The sequence below is a fragment of the Alligator sinensis genome, unplaced genomic scaffold (assembly GCF_000455745.1).
Source record: "Alligator sinensis unplaced genomic scaffold, ASM45574v1 scaffold647_1, whole genome shotgun sequence".
Lineage (NCBI taxonomy): Eukaryota > Metazoa > Chordata > Crocodylia > Alligatoridae > Alligator > Alligator sinensis.
Genome location: NW_005842952.1, coordinates 230,635 through 252,686, shown reverse-complemented (window position 1 = coordinate 252,686; position 22,052 = coordinate 230,635). Strand labels below are relative to the sequence as shown.

The window sequence follows — 22,052 nt, the reverse complement described above, 5'->3', positions numbered from 1 at the left end:
TATTAATAATTATCAAGCAAGACTTTGGATTTCCGCAATCAGAATGTAAAGATAAATTTTATAACTGTACCAGGAAAACAATTAATAGGAACAAAGCAACGTTTGTTTCATGTAACAACCAGCCACAGAGAGAGACATCTTGAAGGATATTCCAGAGGGCATGCATTACATTTTACCTATTCACCTATCTATAACAGTGCCATACATTTACCTAGCGGGATGATCAAAAACCTCATGTAGCTGAGCCAGTCTGGGGTTTTGTGAGACAGCTGCTCTACAAAGAGTCTCAATACAGCACTGAGGTAATTCTGGGCTCCAGCCACTGCAATTTTAATTGGATTTGGAGGTTGAGAATTGCAGTTACAGCTAGATAGAGGAAAAAGAGAGAGAGAAAACATTCAATTGTCTTCTAAAATATCTATGTTAGAGTAAATCAAGCAGGTTGCCAAGTATAAGCAATCCAGTTTATAACTGCCAGACAGTAAAGCGCAATTATTCAAATGCATACAACAATCTCAGGTGATAATATACAGGTTAGCCCCATCTGGGCACCCCATTTATCCCAGCAGCCTATGGGACCACTAAGAGGGTTAGTAAGACAAGCAATGCTGCATTTGCAATATGCCTTTTTTTTTTGCGCCCCCTCTGTCCCTTTCAACTTAGATGAGGAATGCTTTATGGAATGGCAAGGCCAAACTAGAGCAGCACTGGTCAGACAGTGGCTGTTACCAGGAAGAGTTATAGGAATGCACTCAGTTAAGATGACATCTATTCTCCACCAGTAAGTGACCCACATTAACAGGCCTAGAGTGGTACGAGGTCCTCAGTTTCTCCTGGAAATTTTTACAACAGAGACCAGGATGGCTATCTTGACCCAGACAGGAATTTGCTGCATCTTCTATAAACTGTTGGCTTTGCTATTGTTATCTATTTGTACCACATCTTAAGGTTAGATTACTTCAGTTTTTGCATAGTTATGAGGCGTAAGCTCACATAGTATTAATTAGAAAAGAAGCTTGCAGTCCACTCATCGCTGCGTTTCTGCTGTTTAGGAACATAAGTGTTCTGAGATATACACTCACTGCTTGTTGACTTCTGGAGGGGCTTCAAAAGGAATAAGTCCTGGGCCATAAAACCTAATTCACCTGGCAACTGACTATCAAAGACACCTGTCTATTGCTAGTGATCTCACACCTGAGGTTAGCAGACATACTTGGTTTTAGAATCTCCCAGAGCAGAAGAGGATATCTCATTTGGGCAGGATATTCTGCAAAACCCCTCAGGCTGTGAGAACACACTTCTCTCCTTGATCTAAAATGGCTTAGATCTCTCAATATCCAGAACATACTCCAGAGATTATCCAGTTGCTAGGTCTCTGGGACCTGGATGAGACCTAGATGGACGGTATCTCTCAGCTATACACATTACTAGTTAGAACACTCATTTCTTTTATGGCATGAGGGTTAATTAAGCATATGTTACCTGGATTACTTTAAAGGAATTGCAATGTTTGGAGCTAGGAAATAAACATTTTTCTATTGCATGTGGAAAGACAGCTAAGACGACAGAAACCCCACAACTTACTATCTTTGTATCCTGGAGACTATGGTGCTGAAAGCCGCCTGAATATCAGCAGAAGAGCATGTGCAGACTACAGGGAGGGTATGTTTTTGCAACACATCTGAGAGGTACTGGGAAAACAAGAAAACAGGTTAAGAGCTCTGCCAAAAAGGACCAGATTTCCCTGAAACACCTTGTCCACTAGTAGCAGCAGGCCTCTCGTAGGAGAAATCTCTGCATCTTACTAGCTGGCCCTGTGACTGCCCTCTAAAGATGCTCCAATTCTACCCCAGCAGGGGGTCTCAAAACAGACATCATCAGATGTTTCATAACATGTCCCTCGGGAGTAGGGACAGCTGTGGAATTTCAGGGCAGGTCTCTAACTGACGCTGTTTTTTCTCTGCCCCTCCCTTCCCCCAACCTCCAGGACATCAAAAGACTCCTTACACAGAATAAGCCAATTAATTTTTCTGCTACATAAGCAGAGTGACCTCGCTCCTATGCTCCCCACAAAGACTGTTGCTGATCATAAAATACAAGCCATCACAGACTCTGAACTACTACAGTTCCTTAAGATGTTAGTTTGAGGAATTAAAGCTGCATCACTGACATCCCCCTGCACTTCCCCAAATTTTAGAGGCGTTGGGGGGGGGGGGGGCGCCAATTTTGGAGGGGTTGGGGGGGGGGGGGGGGGTGTATGCACCACTACTTGACACCCATGCTGCTGAGGCTCCACCTCACAAACTGCCTTCAGCCTGTAACTCCTAAGCAAGCACTATACACCATCCCTCCCAGGATAATGCAAATCTGCATCATAGCTTCAGGGCTTGCCCATGTTAAGCGTGTTTCTGGAGAAGGAACATCAGCTTTTTAGTCTTTTGAAATGGTTATCCTGTCCTACCTTCCTCTCCTCTCCCACAGTCTACCTCACCAATCCTCATGCCTGGCTTACCCCAACATCCTGGTCAGCCCTGTCCAAGCAAACTGATAAGCATCAATGGAAAAAGTTTCATGACTCCTTTCCCTCAGTGTTTATAGCTCAGCCATGGTTCTGGTTAAATTCTCTACATCTGCCAGTCCCAGATGCCAATCTGCCTCAACGCTTTCAAACTTTTCCTACTTCCTGGAGGATTGGGGTGGAACTCTCCTTCCTCACCCAACGTCCCACAATGCCACAAGCAAGATCATGATTGCTGTACCAACCTTCTCCATAGAAAGGTCGATACTACACAAATTCTATTAACTACAGTCCACATAATCACACTTTAATTTTTTTATTTTTTTTTTTTTAACTTGCTATACCTATGAGAAGGGTGCCCAGTAGAATCTAGATTTTTTCATACTGGAATGATTCACACCCCACTTTATTTACAGAATTAAGGACAATTTGCTCAGCTGTTTGTGTTGCTTTTACTTCAAAGGGTGATGCTTCTCCATTCTGCAATGCAGTGGTCCTGTACAGCTGATCAGAGAAGCAGCAGACTTAATTCAAAGGCCACAGCAAACAGCTGGAGCACCTTAGTGGTCCCAAGAAACTGTTTGCTGTATATATCCCAAGTTAGCTTGCAAACTCTCATTCTCACAGGAGGTAAGGGATCCAACCTTGCAAAGAATATGGTTCGGTTGTATAATAACAATGAGCTGAAAAAGACAAACCAACCCTCTTGCCCAAATAATGTGCAGTAGTGTAGTAGCTCAGAAAGGCATTACAAATTTTAAGTCATGTATTGCACACTGAATTTTCAGGTCTAAGCCAGTATTCACAGACGTGCATGAAGTACTGGGTATAGCACTTCAAAGTTCTAAAAATAACAGGTTCCTTTTTGCATGTCTCACTTGTGCTCAGAAACTGTGCCCTAATGTTGAATTGAGCACTGACTTATTCAAAATGTGTTTGTATTTATGCTTATAGTAACAGATAGCTGAAGATAAATTTATCATCTGAATGACCCTTTCACTTCACCCCTACCAGGCACCTTCCCTGTCTCTCCACATTATTTTCCCATGTCAATTATTTTCCACACAAGAACTGTGTCCTTTGGATCTTTCACCTCACAACAGGGACAAGTAGAATCCGCGTCCAGAGGCAGTTAGACAGACTAACTCCTATCCTAGGCAAGAAACCAAATACCCCCCTCAATGCACCTTGCATTTCTTCAAAGTGTAATAGAGAGAAGAGCTCTTCAGCCATTTCCAGGGAGCAAAAAATTACCTAGTTTATTAATCAAAGAATATCATTTAAAAGAGGAGAAGGACGCAGGACTTCAGGAAAGGCTCACATTACTAGTCAAGGAAGCTCTTGGAGTTCTTCCACAAAAATAAATCTACCTGCAGCCACACCACCCAAATGCTGTCAATGCAGTTACTGGCCATCAACAGTACATAAAAAATACAACAACTTCAGGAAATAATTTGTTCAGTACATAAGCCAAAATCCTATTCTTTCTGCCCTGTATAAGGAAAGAAAGGGACTGACAACAGAAAAGGCCAGAGTTCAGGATCATTCTTTCTGCATTTCCCTGGCCCTGCCAGTCAGAAGTATTAACCAGAATAATATTTTCTGGCAGTTGGTCATCCGAAATCAGGATGTGATTCAACTGATCATACACAGTCTTCCTTGGGATCTGTAAAACAAAGAAAAAAAAGGAACAAAAGAGAATGAAGCATGGGGAAAAGCTGAATCCAACATCTGAGCCAATAGCTTTACAGAGGTCTTGGAAATACACTGGGTTTCACCAATCTTTGAATTTCATGCCAGATCAGAGCCAGTTACAGAAGCTGGGAGCTGAGTTGTATCATAACCCAAACTGAGAAGTGTCCCTGACACAATGGAATCTGCCTAGCAACTGTTGTTACTTTTAGGTTGGTACGTTCCATCGCCTCACTTAGCAGTTATTACAGTCCTGGCATAGTGGAACATCCCATTTGGTTTGCATGCCTGTGCCATGGTGGAAAATTCCATAGATCTGGTTTGATACATATGGCACAGGGAGAAAGTAGGTCACAGCAAAAAAGTAGGTCACAAAGGGAAAATTCCACTATGCCTGAACCCAGCAACCAAATGCTACAGTAGTGGAAAATCACAGCTTTAGAAAAAGTTCCCGCCAACTTCATGCAAATACACACACCACAATTGGCCGGTTCCAAATTATTCATATTAGTGACTAGCGATTGGCTTATTAGTCATATAAAAGGTAAATCAGTTTCCGCCCACAGCGGAGAACTCGGAGAACTGGGAGAACTCATATCTCGCCAGCTTAGCACATTGGAGAGCTCCGCATATCTTTCCAGCTTGGAGAACTCTGTCTCCACGTTGGAGAACTCCGCATACCTCGGAGTAGGGGAATTAAACCCAGCACACACCGAACGTATCTCAGAGTGAACCTGGACTGATTACACCTCGGAGAAGGAGAACTCAGAGAGCGAACTCGGAGGGCTTGAACTCCATACATCTCTGAGGAAACCTAGTGGACTGATCATCCACCAGTGACTCCCCGTCACTGACCTTCTCGACGTACCCCATACCTTGCTAGCTAGCTCCTTCCGTCTTTGCAACTGGAATTACAGTTCAAGTCAGCATTCAGCCTACCTGTATTGTATCATCTACAGTGTAAGTAAAGCAATCTTTGTTTAACCAGTACGCTTCGGTGCCTAGTTCCTCTCCGTCTGTCAAAAAGTACCCACCTGCCATTTCGGGCTACTGGCCGTAGCCCTGGCCTACCACCTCGGCTACCACAAGTTGTATGCTAAGGGAGACACCCACAGATCTCCCCAAAGCCACAGTATTCTACCTAGTCTCTGGATGACTTTTCTTTGCTTTGAGGGGTTCAGTAGTTATTTTTCTGTCCTGTCCTTCTTTGCGGTTTTTTGGGTTTCTTTGTTTTGTTTTTTTACTAGACACTGAAATGCTTCGGAGGCTCTATTTTTAAATAATAAGTGGCAATTATTTTTCTCTCTCATTAGGACCAATGTTAACCAGAGTCCTGTGGCTGAAAAAGGGTCTGAGGCATGGAGGTGCTCTGCTGGGAACACTCCATTTTGCTTTCTCCTCCTAGAGCATCTCATCGATTCCCTTTATTTCACTTGCTTTTTTTTTTTCCCTCTCAGGGGGTCTCAAATGTCATTTGTTTCTTATTGCTGTAATTTGCCCTGGTGTTTTTCAGCCCAGTGCTAGTGGATCTAAAACAATTAATTAATGCAAGGCAGGAATGTGGGGTGGAGGAGGGAGTGGGAGAATGGCCCATCCCCCACCTTGGAGCAGCAGAGCCAGGCTTATATCCAACAGGCAAGGACAGGGCTGGGTAAGGAGTGATGAGCAGGATGCTGTAGGGCACGTTTTGGGAAGAGACGAATAGTGGAAGGCTGGGGAAGAGGTAGAGGTCATCTCTCACCTGCAAGTGGTGCCTGGTATCTGGTGAGCGCTCATTGTCCAAGCTGTTTGCTCTTTCGTTCTGTGGCCTCACTGGTTGCCTTTCCTTCAAAGAAGTGCTTCTCCCCCGACGGCCAGCTTGCTTCCCTTCTGGCCTGCTAAACGACAGCAGCAGCAGCACAGTCACCTTTCTGTTAGGGCAGCAGAAAACCTGTTTGCCAGAAGCATTTTCCTGAGCTGCAAAGAAGGTGCTTCTGTGCAGTGTGTTCAGGTAAGACTTTTTGGAGTGTAAGCAGCCCTTTCACGTCCTTCCCCTGAAAGAGACTGCACTCTTGATTCTAGGTTAGCCTACACTGCTGAGGCAGGACTGTAGTACAGATGGGCATAACACCAGCTGGTTTTGATCTAGTTTAGGTACCACTAGGACTGCCTCTTTAGCAGCCCAGGATTCAGCTGCTGGGTACATATCCAGGGTCCTGCTTGGGCTTGGCAGTCCAGGCTGAAGCCTATGCTGCCAGCTCTACACTGCAGTCGGCACTGGAGCTCCTACCTTAAAGTTAACTGGGGTGTGCCTATAGAAGCTGCACTTCCAAAGCCAAGGGAGTTTGCCTACCTTATCACACAAACAACTATGCACTTTGCTTAGAAAAAGACCCACCACCAGAAATGATGGTGAAATCCAAGCTGGTTCTTCTGTCCCTAGCAACTCTGAACTACCCTGTTAGACAAACAGCAGCTAAACCTATCACTTAAAAACTCACTGTGTGAAAATGCAATGTTGACAAACAGCTTTGGATAAACAGCCTTGTAGCCTAAAGTCTCCATTAGTCACAGACTAGGCACAATATAGGAAGCAGCAATTCAAACTACCACACACTGCACTGCAAAAAAGCATCACCCAACTTGCAAAGACAAGAACTAGACTAGATGACCTCCTGAGGTTCCTTTCAGCCCTATGATACCGTCATACCATCACACCTCTGGATAGGAAAGGCAAGTTCAAATTCCCAGATATGCTCTATTCTTAGCATCTTTTCTAAGGCTGCTAACAAAAATGCCAGTTGGCACCCACTGGTTTAAATTTATAGATGGTGCTCATCCAATTAAGCTGCAATATCAAAAAAGCATTTAATCAAATAACGTCAATTAAGTGGCCTTGACCTCCACAGAAGAAAAGCCCAATGAAGCCTATGACATCCACCTGCCTAGAACTGGAGGGTGAAGCAGCCTCTTACTTCACTGTATACAACAGGGCTGCCACTACTACCTGTCAGCTGGCATTCACACCCACAGAATGTGGGAGAGCACCTATGCTCCAAGAGTCAGGAGGGACACGACCATTAGACCTAAGGGTCAGGCTTCTCTCAGACCTGACTACAGTGGAACCCACTTAATTTAGTATCCTGTGGTAAATTAAGGGCAAGACACTCAACTCAGCTGTTTGCTACAGCTTTTACTTCAGAAGGACACCATTTCTCCACTGAGCTAGAGCATAGCTTTGGTCCCCTGCAGCTGAGGAGAAATAAAAGCCACAGCAAACGGCTGGAGCACCTCAGCAATCCCACAAAGCTGCTTGCTGCAGTCCTGCCTACCCCCAGAGACTTCATAAACCCTCGTCTCTGCATGGAGGATAGAAACCCAACCCAAAGCAATTGTAATAATTTTGGACATTCAACCTGCAGCCCTTCAAAAGGAGTCTGGGTTTGCGTTTCAGGGAATGACTCCAATTCTTGATTCCCTGAACCTTGCATCTGCACCTTGTTTTCTAATCTAACCTCCAATTCCCATCTCAAGAGTCTATAGGGCTGGCAGAAGAAGCTCGAGAGACTCCTCTCTCCTTCCTTTAGCCCCACCTATCTATGTTGGCAGTGGCAATCCCTCGATCTGAGGATGATCTTTACCATAACTCATTGATGAGTCTTAAGGCGATTTGTTCCATCCATCTATGGTCACCTTCATGTCCCCTCAAAGACCTGAAGTCAGGATGGCTGGCTGAGACAAGGAGGTACAGAGGGGAGCCCAGCAGTCCCAACTCTATAGACTTCATCGTCTGACAAAGGAGACATTCTTGCCTGATCCAATGGTTAAAGACACTAGCATTGGTGATGTGTAGGGGGTGCATGCAGGCGCACATGCACCCTGAGATTGGTGGTACACCCCTTGAAAGAAGCACCGCCGATGTTGTGGGAGGTGCCTGCAGGCAGTCAGTGCTCACCACCCCTTCACCCTGGCCACCACCACCGTTGCGGTCACCTGCAGGAGCTCCCCACCACCATGCCACCACCTCCTGTGGGCAGTCACCATGCCCCCCCCAGCCTCCAGGGGCACGTGCTGTTCATGGACACTAGCCTAGAACTTCAGTCCCCTGGGTTTAGTTCCATGCTTTGCCACAAACTCAATGGGACATGCCAAAGGTCACATAATGCTTCCGTTCCCCATCTGTACAACAGGGTAATGGCAAAACATCACAAGGCGTTGGGTAGATAAATGCATTAAGAATGTGAGCTGCACAGAGACTATAGTAATGGGAACCACTCTAGAGCCTAAAGGTAAGTTGTCCTTGCTGAATAAACACAAAGGGACACAGTCTGGAAGATGAAGAACAGCCTTGTCATCCCATGGTATCTGACAGCTACCATGTCTGCTGTCACTGCTATTCATGGAAGTTACCTGGTGGAAGGGATAATGAGGGACTCCGTCTTTGTGATTTTTCCACTAGGTGGGAGCTTCTCGATGAAGACATCTGACATGGGGAGGTCAGCCTCCTGGGTCTCCACTTGCTGATTTGACTCCTATGAACAGACATACCAATGCAAAGAGCCCTATGAAATCATCTTTTTTTTTTTCCCCCTTCCATCACCACTGTGGTGACTGGCCAGTACACCTACCAGGCCTGTCCAGATCAGCTAATTGCACCATCCCCTTAAGAGATGTTGGCAGGTAGCTGTGGTTGATGGGAAAAGGGCATGTCCTACCTCTCCCCACACCTGCTGGTTCCAGACAGGTAATTCAGAAAGGGGAGAGGCTTTTTGCAAGGAGAAAACTGCACCAAGGACAGAGGGATTTTTGCCAACATCAATCAGTGAGGGAACAAATGAATGACTTCAGAGGGGGGCAAAAGATTCTAGCTCCCTGCAAAGGGTGCAGAATCTGTTCTCTCCTAGGACAAGACACCTGTGTAGGGGATGCATGCAGAGGACTGCACTGAAGTCTCTGGAGTTCTCCAGAGGTGTCCTTGTAAAGAAACAAATAGAATGCAAGAAATGCTAGGTTAAAATTGGAAATCCACTCTCCATTGAAAGACTGGAGCATACATGCTCTTCCCTTAAATTAGGAATTTCTGTCACACTGAAGACGACACAGAAGACAAGGCCAACTAGCAAAAATAGGGACAAATCTTTTGGCAAAATCCCCGGCTAACACCAACAGGAATTGCCTAAAACTAGCTAAAATACTGGCAGCTGGTTTTAAACCTATTATCTTTCCAAGCTGGTTAGGAGAGGAGGCCTGGTGAATTCTGCTCACAGCAGTTAGAGAGCATACTCTTAAAGACTGGAAGCTTATTCAGCCTCTCCCAACCTGTCCTAACTGAGAGGTCTGGTTTTTCTCTCCACTAAAGCTGCAAAGTTACTTACATTGGCTAAAAGAAAATATTCATAAGAGAGGACCATAAAAGACGACCATTAAGAGGACATAGGACTGTAAGAAACAAAGCTTTCCATGTCAATAGCAAATCAAGGGCCAAGGGTTTTGCATTTCATAAAAAATTGCAAAAATGATTTGCAGCCTTCACAGGACATTTCAGGGATCTAATTATGTATGAATTTAACAGAGCACCAGAACTACGAAACAAAGGCCTGGAATTCTAAAAATTCAGTGTTCTCTCTCATCAACAGTTCAGTCACATTACATGCATCTGAAATGGGCTATAAATAGAAATCAATCACCTTCATGTTTTATTGAGCAAGGGAAATAGTACTGCTGCTGAGGCCAACCACCAGAAGAAACTCCTTAGCTCTACAAAGTTTCTGAATTTCAGTATTCAATATCAAAGAGACATCACAACCTTAATGCTAATTTTTTGGTTCCTCATTCATTCCCCTTGGCAAAAGAAACAAAGACACAAAGATTTTTCTAAAAGTAACTAGTGATTTTGGGTAGCAATGTGCAGCCCCTTAGGGAAGCTCTCATTTTCAGAGAGACTGGCCTCCCAGAGGTGGACAAATCCCAGACAGTGCATCCAAATACTGAAACTACCAGGATGAACATCACAGAACGAGTTTTGAAACTTACGTAAGACACAGTGTCAGAGATGCTGTTGCTTGGATGCTTGCTTCCAAGACTCTTTGCTTTTTCAGGCACTTCTACCTGCTTTGAAAGAGACAGCAGTCAGAAAGCATAGTGTGTGCATGCAAGCATGCAATGCTTCCAGTAGAGATGCATTTTGCAGCTGCTGCTTCCAGGACATAGTTTATAACGCAGAGTTGTTGGGTAGTATTTATACAAGAACTGGAGTGCTTCCTTTTATGAAGGTGTAACCTTACCAAATCCTTGGCTAAAGAACTCAAAACTGAAACATCTGCAGGTAATAAGAGAAATTTAATGGAAATAAGCAATTTTAAAGCACTGAAAGATGAAGTTGTAATGCAAGAGAACCTGGCAAACAGCAACAGACAACATTCCCATTCCTGCAGAGATTCAGATACCCTCAGAGCTATTTGCAACAGTTTTCATATCACAGTATTACCCTGGAGTTAAACACTAAACACTTCCAGAGATTACACACCTCCATGTAATGGAAACGTTATCCCAGGGCTCTGCCAACTCCACTAGTTTCTTGAATACTCCTGGATCAAACTCAACATCCTGTTCTTAAGTAAGGTCCTTAATGGACTAAGACCTGCCTCTCTGAGAATTCAGTCTCTAAATAGAGATTTAAAACCCAAGGGCATTTATATACATACATTTTCATGCCTCCGGCGCATTGGAACAGACTCGATTAATTAAGTCTGCTCTACACACGAGCTGATGCGCATGATGCCGCATTGCTTGCAGTTGTATAAGTGGCAAAGTGCATGTTGGTGTGGAGAAAACGGCAGCAGTGCACTCCTGAACTAACACCTTCTATGTGTTTTAGTTCAAAAGTGGACTGTCGCCATTTTCTGCGTGCTGAGGCGCATTTCACCGCTTGCACAACTGCAAGCAACAAAGTGCCCGGTGCTGTGGCACTTACATGTGTAAAGATGCCCTAAAACTGGATCAAAATAATATCCCTGACTAATAAGCAAAGCATAACATGATATACACCAAGGCAGGCAGTTTCAAGCTCTGCCTATGGAAGTCAAGGAATTATCTTGAAATAGGAATGGGACCTACTTCCAAATTTACTTCAGATGGTTCTCTTTCCTCTGCGCAACCCCATCCCCAAGGGGACAAATGGGGCATGCACTACTCCAGAAGACATTGCTACAGGAATGTTTTCAACTATACTCCTCTGCTGTGAAGATGCCTTCCTGCAAGGATCAAAGGTTCCTACCATATGAGTTTGTTCACACTACACACAGGGAATGCTACCTGTTTTTCTTAAATGTGGAATTGAATCTAGGCTCATTTACTCCCCTGGAGGTTTATTACAACATGTGCAATACATTTACATTAATGCTGCAGCAACCTCAGCATGTGAATCTGCTTCCCCACTGCCAGAAAAGAACAAAAAAACCCCAACTATCGAACCTTCTTTCCTTGACATGGCGGTCATTTCGCCTAGCATTTTGTTATACACATAGAATGACAGCACAGCACAAGCTTCAAGGCTAAGAACATTTGGCTACATGGCAGGTTGATCTTTTTCACTGACATGTTAATTTACAATGCAACAACGCTGTTCAGGTGGACACAGTAATCCCTGCTGTTTATTGTACTATCACCTGCAGATAAATAGTACTATCACCTGTAGATAAATACTACCCTAGAAATATGACTTACAGGACTGGAGGGCTCTCTCTGGCTCCGGACACTGTGGATGCTACCAATTTCTGTCTGGGAGCTGGAGTGTGACAGGCCTTCAAAGTAAGGTCTAAAACAAAATGAGCAGAAAACATGATGATGCACTTTTGAGATGTTTGTGGCCAGGACTGCAGCATCAAGTCATGCAAAGGCACTCAGTTTTTGGATGGTCTCACGGGTTTAAGTGGGGTTTGTTAGCACTTCCCACTTGGGTTGATGGGATCATGGAAAAGAAAGATTACTAGGAATGGGAGTCAGAATACATGTTTTCCCCTTACTCTGTCACTGAGCCACTGCAGGACCTAGTAGGGCTGTTCTTACAATGGGTGCTTATTTACAAAGCACGGGGGTGGGAAAGCCAGCTCTATCCTCTCCTTCCTTCTCTCTCCTTACATGTCCACACCTGTCTTCACCTTGCAACAGGCCATGTTGGTGACATCAGCCCTCCCTGAATTCACTCTGTTCCAAATCCTCCTCAAAGACAATCTATCATGTTTGTCCCTACTGCACCTTCCCTCACCATCCTCTTCTCCCTCTATCAAGGTGATCACAGCTCACCACTACCTGCCCCAGCCTCCATTCTCAGTGTGTATTTAGCAAACCTAGGGATCCTTAACCATGCTTCTCTCTGGCGTTCTCCTTCCCACCCTGAATTATTTACCAGGAAGAGTGTGTGACCTTTGGTGGGGGAAAGGGTGGGGAGGGAGGGATATGGAGAAACTGCCTCTTTTCCTTCCTTGTAACTCACAAGTCCTCTCCTTCATGATCTCCTTCTTCCTTTGATGTTTGTACTACGTGGTTGTAACCACTACTCCTTTACCTGGATATTCCTAAACATCCTTTCCCTCCAAGAGAATTCTGACTCTTATCCCCTCTCCCCCAAATACCTTATTCTTGGAAAGCCTCTTTCCTCTCTTACATTGGTGTCCCAAAGCCACACTGAGAACTAGGTCAAGTCAGCCTGCACCAAGTAACATGCTGCTCTGGCTAGACTACTATCATATGAACTACTACTTCAGACCTAGTTGGGTATTTCTATGCTCCACTGCAGTGCAAATTCCCTGTTCTCACTACTACTCTCTCCTGCTCCTTTATGCTTCTCCCAATCCTGTGCCTGAAACTCTGGTTCCTCCTGGAGACAGTCTAAAAATGGCAGAGACTTTGCTCTACTACAGATATAAGAGATGTTAAGGCAAGCAGGAACTATCACAACAGGATATATTCATTTAAGAACACAAGCTTCAATCATGATCCCATACATACAATCACCAAATTGAAATAAAATCTATTTTAATTTTTTTTCATACAAACTTTGGGTAAGTAACTAAAAGTTCATTCTTGCTGTTTAGCATGACGGTTAGAACATGACAAGTGGATAGGTTATATATGCCTACAGCTTTTATACAAGATTCTGCCATTTTCGTGAACGAAGCAGAGAAGCTGTAACTATGCACATAAATGCATTTCTACTGCTTAATCTAGATTTATTCAGATCCTTGATTTCTAGCCTTTTTCACTCTGTTATAACATGGTATATAAATCCTGATTAATCATTTAGTAAGTCAGAAATCCTTGAATGAAAATTGGAATTTTGAAGAACACAAAGACACATTCAGACATTAAATGCTTCTTCTAAGAATGGTTTGCTTGAATTTTAATTCTGAATTTAAAAACTTTTATATGCTTCACAGATGTGTCTGTTAATTTGTTTTTCTTACAGAGTCAGAAAGAGTGGCTACATCCTACATTCAAGTGCATTGTTATCTGAAAGAACATGGTAGTTTTTAATTGGAAAATACCATATTCTCTCTCAGCATTACTTTCTGAAGTCTACCCTAGGAGCTACACTCTGAAAGACATCAGATGGTTGACAAATCAACCACAGAAGTAAACCAAGCATTTCTGCTAACCTGAAACCAAAGCTAAATTAATGCAAAACCCCTGGGCACAACAAAACCAGGAATACAGATGTTCTGACAAATACATTCACTCTATTAAAAAAGATACAGCTATGTAATGTAGTAGATGACAAGGTGCCATATCTATAATGCATGACCTAAAAGGTTAAAGAAGCTTGCCTTGAGTTTTTATAAGAGAAGTTTTTAAAATTAATTAAATTGAGAAGAGGTCACTGGTTTAACATTTTCTTCCAAATGATTAACAAATTAAAAATGCATTTGAACTTGACAAATTTTTTTAAATCATGATATTTTTCCACTTTCTATAAAATTCTTCTGGTTTGACCCCCTGTGAGGACCAATGACAGAACTTCATGCTTTAGGCCTGCATCAAGCCCCATCACTTGTGAATGAGCTACAATATTCAGTAATCTGCTTTGATGGTTAAAAGTATCTTTGGTGTTAAAAAAAAAAAAAAAAGCACCTCATCTCCTTTGATTTCCAGCCATTGCTTCCCATGTGCCTTTTGGTATGTTAAAAAGGGACCCTCTCATCAAATATTCTCCCCAAGTAGAAACTTGGTTTACCAAAACATTAAGATGAGATGCAGTGATGGTTTCTGGGACTGAGCTGCTTTAGTTTTACTTGAGGTATATTTCCTGCAAAAGTCAGCTCTAGACATATACCAAGTTTTTAACATCCTCTTAAAGGTAGGTTTCCAGTTCTGGTATGAACAATACTGCAAAAGTGGTCTCCAAACACTTCATGTAGACACAGTATCTTCTTCCACTTAAACCAAGTGTTGGCAACATTTTGGGTAGAGTGTCAAAAACACCTGCATCCTCAACTAGCAAAACACTGGCATACTAGGGATGGATGGTGGGGGGAGCCAGAAGAAGCCTGACCCTTGTTGTGGCAGTGCAGCCCCAGCTCCAAGGCACATGTGCCAAGCAAAATGCCTCTGCGTGCCTACTCCCAATTTAAACAATATTTCACTATTCATATACTAGGACAAAACTGGTCTCTTAAATCACCGCACCACTCAACTAAGCACAAGACCTCAAGGGATCTACCACTGCCCCATCATCCTTTCCAGTCATGTTTCCATGATTCAGTGCCCCAATCTTTAAGGGTTTAGGTTCCAAAATGCAAAACCTAGTATTTGATTACATTAAAGATGTATATCCAGCTGCTCCAGATTATTAAATGATCTGCATTTCGCTATAAGCAGTCAAGTCATTTACCACCCCAACTCTGATTTGCTTTCATGAAAACACTTGACACAAACTACCTAGTTCAAAAAGCTACCAGGGGTCCATCTTCATAAGCTATAGTCACATCTTCTTCACCATTTACCAAATGCTTCTGCCTCATTACTTTCCACAATACCATTTGCTCATTGCCTGCTTTTGATCTCCTGTTGAAAACCTTCCTCCCAGATAAGGCCTCTCCAGCTGTTTTGAAGAAAAACTGACATGTGTCTTAGCCCCTCTCCTCCCTGAGATCAAATCTGCCACTCTTTTTAGTGCCTCTCTCTTCCTCTTCCCATGCAGGGGGAAGTGATGCGTTTATATGGCTCTCAGTTCCCCTTATTGTCAGTAGATATTTTGGCACATCAGGCAAAAGTCTAAACAGACAATGTAGATCCATCCTGCATTTGGCACATTATGGAAAAGACCTGAAAGAGCATTTAATAGGCTCTAGGGAGAGAAGGGCTGTCAGGCATAAGACATATAACTCTCTTCTATTCAAGTCTTTCAAGCTGTGATTACAATAAGTGCTGCTCTCTATTGTCACATCAAGGAGGAAAAGATAGAAGTATGAATGGCACACATGTGACCTGCAGCTATAAGCTGTATAGAAGTGGGTTGAATCCTTATCCTTCCCCTTCTTTACTCTCAGATTCCAAATGCCTGACAGGAAGTGGATGCTGAGAAGCATTTAGTTAAACTGCTCAATCTCTGGACCAATTGATTTCTCTTGTAGCAAAGCTATACCAAATTTTTACTAGACATTCACGCCCCCCCCCATACTTACTTTAACTTTGGTTTAGGAGTGCTGAGGACGCTATCATCGTCTTCCATTTCAGGACCACTGTCACTGGGGTTTTCAATATCCAGTGTATCATACAGAAGGTCCAAGTCTTCCTCAGCTTCTGGGATGTGCTCTGCTGGGTCCTGCTCTGAATCCAGAACCTAAGCATAGAACATATGGATAAAACAAGGCATTGCTTTAATAGCTAGAAGACTGATTCCACACCTCTATTCACACAGTTACTGCAGTGCGGGAGGTTGGTATTTCGGGTTGATAACCAAAGTCAGGCACCTTTCACAGACCAATTCTGGGGCCATGCTCTGTATGTGGGTTTCTTTTTTAGTTTGTAGAGATTAATGCCAATTTTAAACATGTTCAAAAAAATGAGCAATGCATTCAGTAAATGGTTAAGCATGGTTAGTAAAAAAGTATGGTTAAGGAACTGATTTACCTGAGAGCTTAAAGATGCATAGAAAACACTATAACTTATTACAATATCGGTTCACTACGTTTATAAACATAACAGAATATTCGAAAGTGGGTCCCACTATCAGAAGTGGAACATGTAGGCACTTTGTCCTCTCAAGAGCATAACCCAACCTTCACCAGATGACTGCAGCTCCTTCTGACTAAGTTCACTGTTTTATCTGCAAACTGGACAAGGATCTAACACAAACTCATGAGCTTCCTTTCATATGCAGGACCAAAAGGAATTGACAGCACTTGTTAAAATAAAGCAAGTACACTTCCGAGGACCTTATTTGGCCTCTTCCTAAGAGCAACTGTACAGTCCAAGCTGCTGTGTTGCGTCTGCTTTTTTTCAAAGTAAGTTTCTTAGTCTTCTGTATTTTTCTTCAAATGGTCTAATTTTTCATTATATACATATTTGGTAGATGATTCCATGAAAACTCTGCATAGTCCATTCAACTTTTATAGTATGAAGAAAACAAGCTGCAACCAAACTTAATAAGCATAAAAGGTCTTTAAAAGGGTCACATATGCATGCACTAGTTTGTGATCATAAGGCTAAGAACAGACATCTGTGGCATTAGGGGGAAATTAAACAGATTCAAAATGGATGCCTGGTATCAGGAAAATCAAGATGGGAAGGGCTAGTGAGGCGGTTGGGGGTCCGCCAGGGGATTGGGAGCAGGCATGAACTGGGGGGGACAGGGGGGAGTCTGGTGGGGTCACCCCCCAGCAAATCTACACCCCCCCCTCCCGCCACTGGGACTTACCTGCTTGGCTCCAACAGCAGCAAACATTGATAAAAGCAGCTGTGCCCAGAGTGGCTTGTATGACGGGTTGAGAGGGCTAACTGGGGGATGGGGCAGGGGGTTGGGGAGCAGACCAAAAAAATCCCCAAAAACAGACCAATGCATGGGGGAAGGGAGGGGGGGAGTGAAAAGAGCAGCCCCAGGGCTGGGGCCAGTGGCTGGGTTTTCCCAGCCCTGGGGTTGCCCAAGGGAAGTGGCCAGAAGTTCCATGCACCAGATTAACCTAAATCTAATTAATCTGATACTACAAAGATCCAGGTTCATTTTAAACCAGGTTCTACAATTTTTAAACTGGTTTGTGTGGATGGAATCTCTATACAGTTACAGGTTTAGACAGATTTCCAGGCACTGAGACTGGGTCTGTAAGTGTAAGATCAGCACCAAGACAAGCTAAGTTTAAATTGGGCAGCCACTTGAAACCCAATTTGAACCTGATTGAACCTCCCCAAACGTCTGTACTTAGCCTAAAGTGTTTGCTGAGATCTGTTAGCAAAAATGCATGCCAGTTGTATGCCACTTTTGATGGCATTTTAAAAATTAGTCCCCAGGCAGCCATATACAGGAGCCAAGTAGAACAATAGCATTTAGGCCAAGGTCTCTTGCGATCTTGGGACACTTCCAATTGCATGATTAAAAACAAAAATGGAAGCAAGAAAAAAAGAGAGCGCAAATTTAAAAAAATGCAGGAAATAAGCCAATTAAGCAAAATACCATCAAAAGCAGTTTAAAAAAATTGCAGTGTAAATGTGCATTTCCTCACTTACTTCATCAGACACTTTGAACCTTCTCAGCAACGCCACCACTTTCTGTTTGAAGTTTTGTTGCTGTAAGTCAAAAAACACTTCTATGTGAATATGGCATGAGTAAATAAATAAATAAAATCCCTTGCTGGTGGCCAGCAGCACCACCACATTTAAAGCAGCTGTACCAAAGCAACATCCTCCAAGCAGTTGAACTACACTCCAAACCAAGGAGTACTGCTGCTTTTCCTTGTAAGATGTATATCACTTACCAAACAGAGCAGGATCCCATTCTAAATAAGGGGACATGACATCCTGGGTTTGCACCAGCTTAGTCCCAGCCCTTATAGCTCAACTGGCTCCCAAATGCACTTGGCCAGCCTTGTGTTTATGTATTTAGTGGAAAGCCCCAAACTTTAGCCTGCCAGTTAGTCACAAGCTGACTAAGGGCTTGCTATAAACTAATCAGCTAGATACAGCAGGCCCTTCTTCTGCCTTCTTATGTACCTACATGAGCCAAAGAAGTAGTTTTGCTTGGTTCCAGGGTACAGATATAAGGGAACAATGCTTTCTCTCAGTAATCAGTTATTTCTTTACGCTAAGTCTTAATTGAGGGAGGCTCCCCCTTTCCTCTCCCTCTCAAGTGGATGACTAGAAAGCCATTTCCATAGCAAGGATCTGTAGTTCATTACGGCTTTACAAGAAGAGCTGTAGCAAACTTGGAGGGACTGAAAAGATGTTTTTTGGTTTGGCTGAGCTTCAATGTCAGTGTTCATAGAATCATAAAAAGAAGTAGGGCCAGAAGGGACCTCCACAGACATCCAGTCCAACCTCCTCCTATATACACGTGCTGCTGACTCAAATCATTAAAACTCCAAGTGCTGAGTTTTGCTTAATTTCTACTGGAAGCCTTATACAGTCCTCCTCAAAACAGTGAATGCTTACCAAGACTCAGGAAATGCAAGCTGTCTGTTTTTGCGACTACATGCTCAAGGTGGCATAAGGACAGAACACAAGTGAAGGAAGAGCCTTGATACAGACTGTTCACTGGCATAACTCTAGGGAAGACCATCCTGGTCACAAACAGCTTGGCCTTTAACTCCAAATGGTAAATCCAAGTTAATAATTCCACTCCCTGCTTTTTACGTCTGTGTATTCTGGGTGCTTGTGAAAAGCAGCTTGAAACTTCTTTCTTTCTTTTCCCACCTTTTCCTTTCCTTGCCCTCTTTCCCCCACCTCCTCAAGTATCTCTCTACCTCTGAAATAGTTTGTCTTAGTTTTACCAGAGGTAAGGATGCTCCCTTACAGAAAAGAGAGAACAGAAAAACTCAAGGAAGCTGCTTTTTCTATCAGTTGAGGCACTGCAGGTTTCCAGATCTACTTAGCTGCCAAGGCTAGAAATAAGTTGTTTTCTTGTGAAAAACAAAGAAAGCTGCATATTCCAGTGTTCAGGGACTTGTATGTTGTCCTGGTCAGTCACAGACTGTCAAAAGATCCTAAAACTTGTCATTTTTCTGATCCATACTTAAGGGACTGTCTTTGGATGGCAAATTCCAGCCATATTAGGCCTGATTCCAGATGTCCTCAGGAAGTTTGGATGTTAAAAACACTTAGTAACAAAGGTAGATTTTTTTTTCAACCAAGAGTAGGTTTAGTGGTCAATCCAATTTATTCCATGTTTTCTGCAGCCGAGGTGGCTGAAGTTACTAATATGTTCAGTATTATCGTAAGCAAAATAAAGTTATGTTCAGGCAACATCAAAACTGCACAGGTAATGAACAATCCAAGGCAGAAGTTCTGGTTCCATGCTCAAGCGAAGGATGCCCAAACATGCAGTTAATGATAGTCTGGTACCGCCAATTATTTACCGAACAATCCAACAGCACAGGCAGATTTCTTCAACCTGGACTGAACACTTCCATAAATGTTGATCTCTTTTATTAACTGGGCCCATTTCCTGTCCCACGTTTGATTTGCCTGGTCCACTCTGAAACCCTCTTCTAGGAATGCAATTCAACCCTGTGCAGAGGGACCAACAAAGTCTCTGCTCCACTGAGGGCTACAAGTGAGGCCTTGTATGTACATGGGACTCATGGCTGCTTTTCACCCGAGCTCTCTCCTCTTAGAGGTAGCAAACATATATGTATAGCCAAGGTCACCCTCCCCCACAATTCCACAGTAATTTGGTGGGTTCTTGGCTCACTTCCTTTTAAGGATTCCCCCCCTTGCACAAAGAATTCTGATCTTGCCATTGGGCTCACTGTAGGTCTAGCTCTGTAGCTCCCTGGAAGGCATGCACATCCTGGCCAAAACCCCTTCACAGTGTTAGTAAAACTAATTTCCACCGACCCTGGTTATGGACGTCGTTCTTACTATCGATCTCCGCTGCTTCTTTGGCTTCCCCAGCTCATATTCATCATCGTCCAAATCCTGAACAGGAAAAGAAAGTCTGGTCTTTACACCTGCCTCAGGAAAACACAAGAGCTGTTTCGCACAATGCTTCCTTTATGCAGCATTTTATGCATCAGGGAGTTTAACAGTATGTGGCCATATACAGCAGGGGTGGGGAGAGTACAGATCAGACCGCGTACTTGTAGGTCTTGTCAGTAGGGATTGGAAGGGCTGTAGAGGGAACATACATAACCTTGGGTTCAGAACAGAGGGAACAAGCCAGAGACTGGGGTTGTGTTCATTCAGGAATGAGAAAGAGCTAAGTCAGAACATTCAGCCCTAGGGATGCAATATGTTACTCACCAGCCAGAGCTCAAACAGCTGGTACATGTCACTATGCTATATGCTAGTGCTTCCCCAAAACTACTCTCTTTCTTTATATTCTCAACGTTCACTTGAGACAGACTCTGACTGCTATAATGGCAAAGAATGTCTCTAAAATAGGGAACTGGGTTTGCATGGAGCTAAGAACAGCAGCCCTGGGTGGTATAAATTCACCCCATTCATCCTAGTGATGAGAGTACGGACAGATTCATTTATACTGATTTGGAATAATAATGATATAAGCGGTTAGGATGCAACTGTTTGTACTCCTATAAGGTTCCTTCAATCCTTTCTTTTTAATACATTTACTATTTTAACCATATGTTTTGAAGTTGATCAGCATTAATTACTAAGAGAAAGAAAATTTGTATAAGTTCTCTGTATTGGATACCAGTCAGGTGTTTAAAAAAAAAAAAAAAAAAAAAAAAAAGGTTGAACTCATAAGAGCTTCCAACAAACCACAATATGAAAAACACAGTATTGCATGTTTTGGCTTTAGCCTTGTCATTGCAGATAGCTTGTCCTTCAGAGCCAAATGCTGGGTGTTACTTTTGGATCATTTAGGTATACAGTTTAAAGTTAAGCACGGCCTCTCTATCATTGTTGAATTGAAGCCCTTCTTAAAAAAAAAAAAAAAAAAAAAAAGGAATTCATTGCACAGCAGCTCCTCATATAGTACCTGTCCCTGGACAGCATCATCGCTAGCTTCTTGCTCAGAGGAGAAGCTCTCATACTCTTCTTCAGAATAGTTATCTGTAAGGGAAGAGCAGAAAGCCTTGTGAAATCCCCTTTAGAAAGAATGGAGCAGGAGGGCTTTAGTTCTCTGGAGTACAGAGGACAAATGTTAAGTCACACTGGTTAGCATCCTTGAAGTTAAAGAGCAGAGGTGTCTCAGGAGACGACTACTTTGCTACACTATACAGAAGAGGCCAGAACTTCCAAGAGATTGGAGAAATAATAAATGTTCTAAGGCAGTAGTATCAAACTTGCCTGAGGCACCAGGCCAGAATCAGACCACAGGGCTCCTTACAGCCAGAGCCAGCCCAGGGTGTGAGGGTTGCTGCAATGACCACTCTGGCAGCAAGGTATCTGGTGGCAGCAGCGAGTCCAGGGGCATAGCTATTGCCACTGATGGTCATGCCCAGCAAAGCCAAAGGGCCCTGATTCTGCTGCAGGCCGCACCCTGCAACTTCTGTTGGCCTGCCGGTAGCCCAGGGGGCCCGACAGAGGTTTTGCAGGCTGGATCCCACTTGTGGCCATATGTTTGACACCCCTACTCTAAGGTGACGGACAGTGCCTATAAAAGTAAAAAAAAAACACTCATGAAGGTGAAGCTGCTAGAGATAACAGGTGGAAACAGATGTCATCTTTATGCTGCCATAAGAATTCTTAG

General features: G+C 43.3%; 1 protein-coding gene across 6 annotated transcripts in view; it reads right to left on the bottom strand.

Moving 5' to 3' along the window:
• PACS2 (phosphofurin acidic cluster sorting protein 2) overlaps positions 1 to 22,052 on the bottom strand; it is a 96,832-nt gene that overhangs the window by 46,227 nt on the left and 28,553 nt on the right. Inside the window, exons 6-17 of one of the 6 annotated variants that reach the window (XM_025192634.1) lie at positions 21,339 to 21,412; positions 20,234 to 20,314; positions 17,909 to 17,968; positions 15,871 to 16,028; positions 11,915 to 12,005; positions 10,223 to 10,300; positions 8,600 to 8,721; positions 7,831 to 8,001; positions 5,952 to 6,087; positions 4,080 to 4,184; positions 1,585 to 1,691; positions 212 to 366 (exon numbers count right to left, since the gene is read on the bottom strand). In XM_025192634.1, coding sequence (XP_025048419.1) covers positions 212 to 366; positions 1,585 to 1,691; positions 4,080 to 4,184; positions 5,952 to 6,087; positions 7,831 to 8,001; positions 8,600 to 8,721; positions 10,223 to 10,300; positions 11,915 to 12,005; positions 15,871 to 16,028; positions 17,909 to 17,968; positions 20,234 to 20,314; positions 21,339 to 21,412 — 1,338 coding nt within the window. Of the gene's footprint in view, positions 1 to 211; positions 367 to 1,584; positions 1,692 to 4,079; positions 4,185 to 5,951; positions 6,121 to 7,830; positions 8,002 to 8,599; positions 8,722 to 10,222; positions 10,301 to 11,914; positions 12,006 to 15,870; positions 16,029 to 17,908; positions 17,969 to 20,233; positions 20,315 to 21,338; positions 21,413 to 22,052 lie in introns of all 6 variants that reach the window. The other 5 variants (XM_025192635.1, XM_025192636.1, XM_025192637.1 and 2 more) reach the window with 5 other exon arrangements.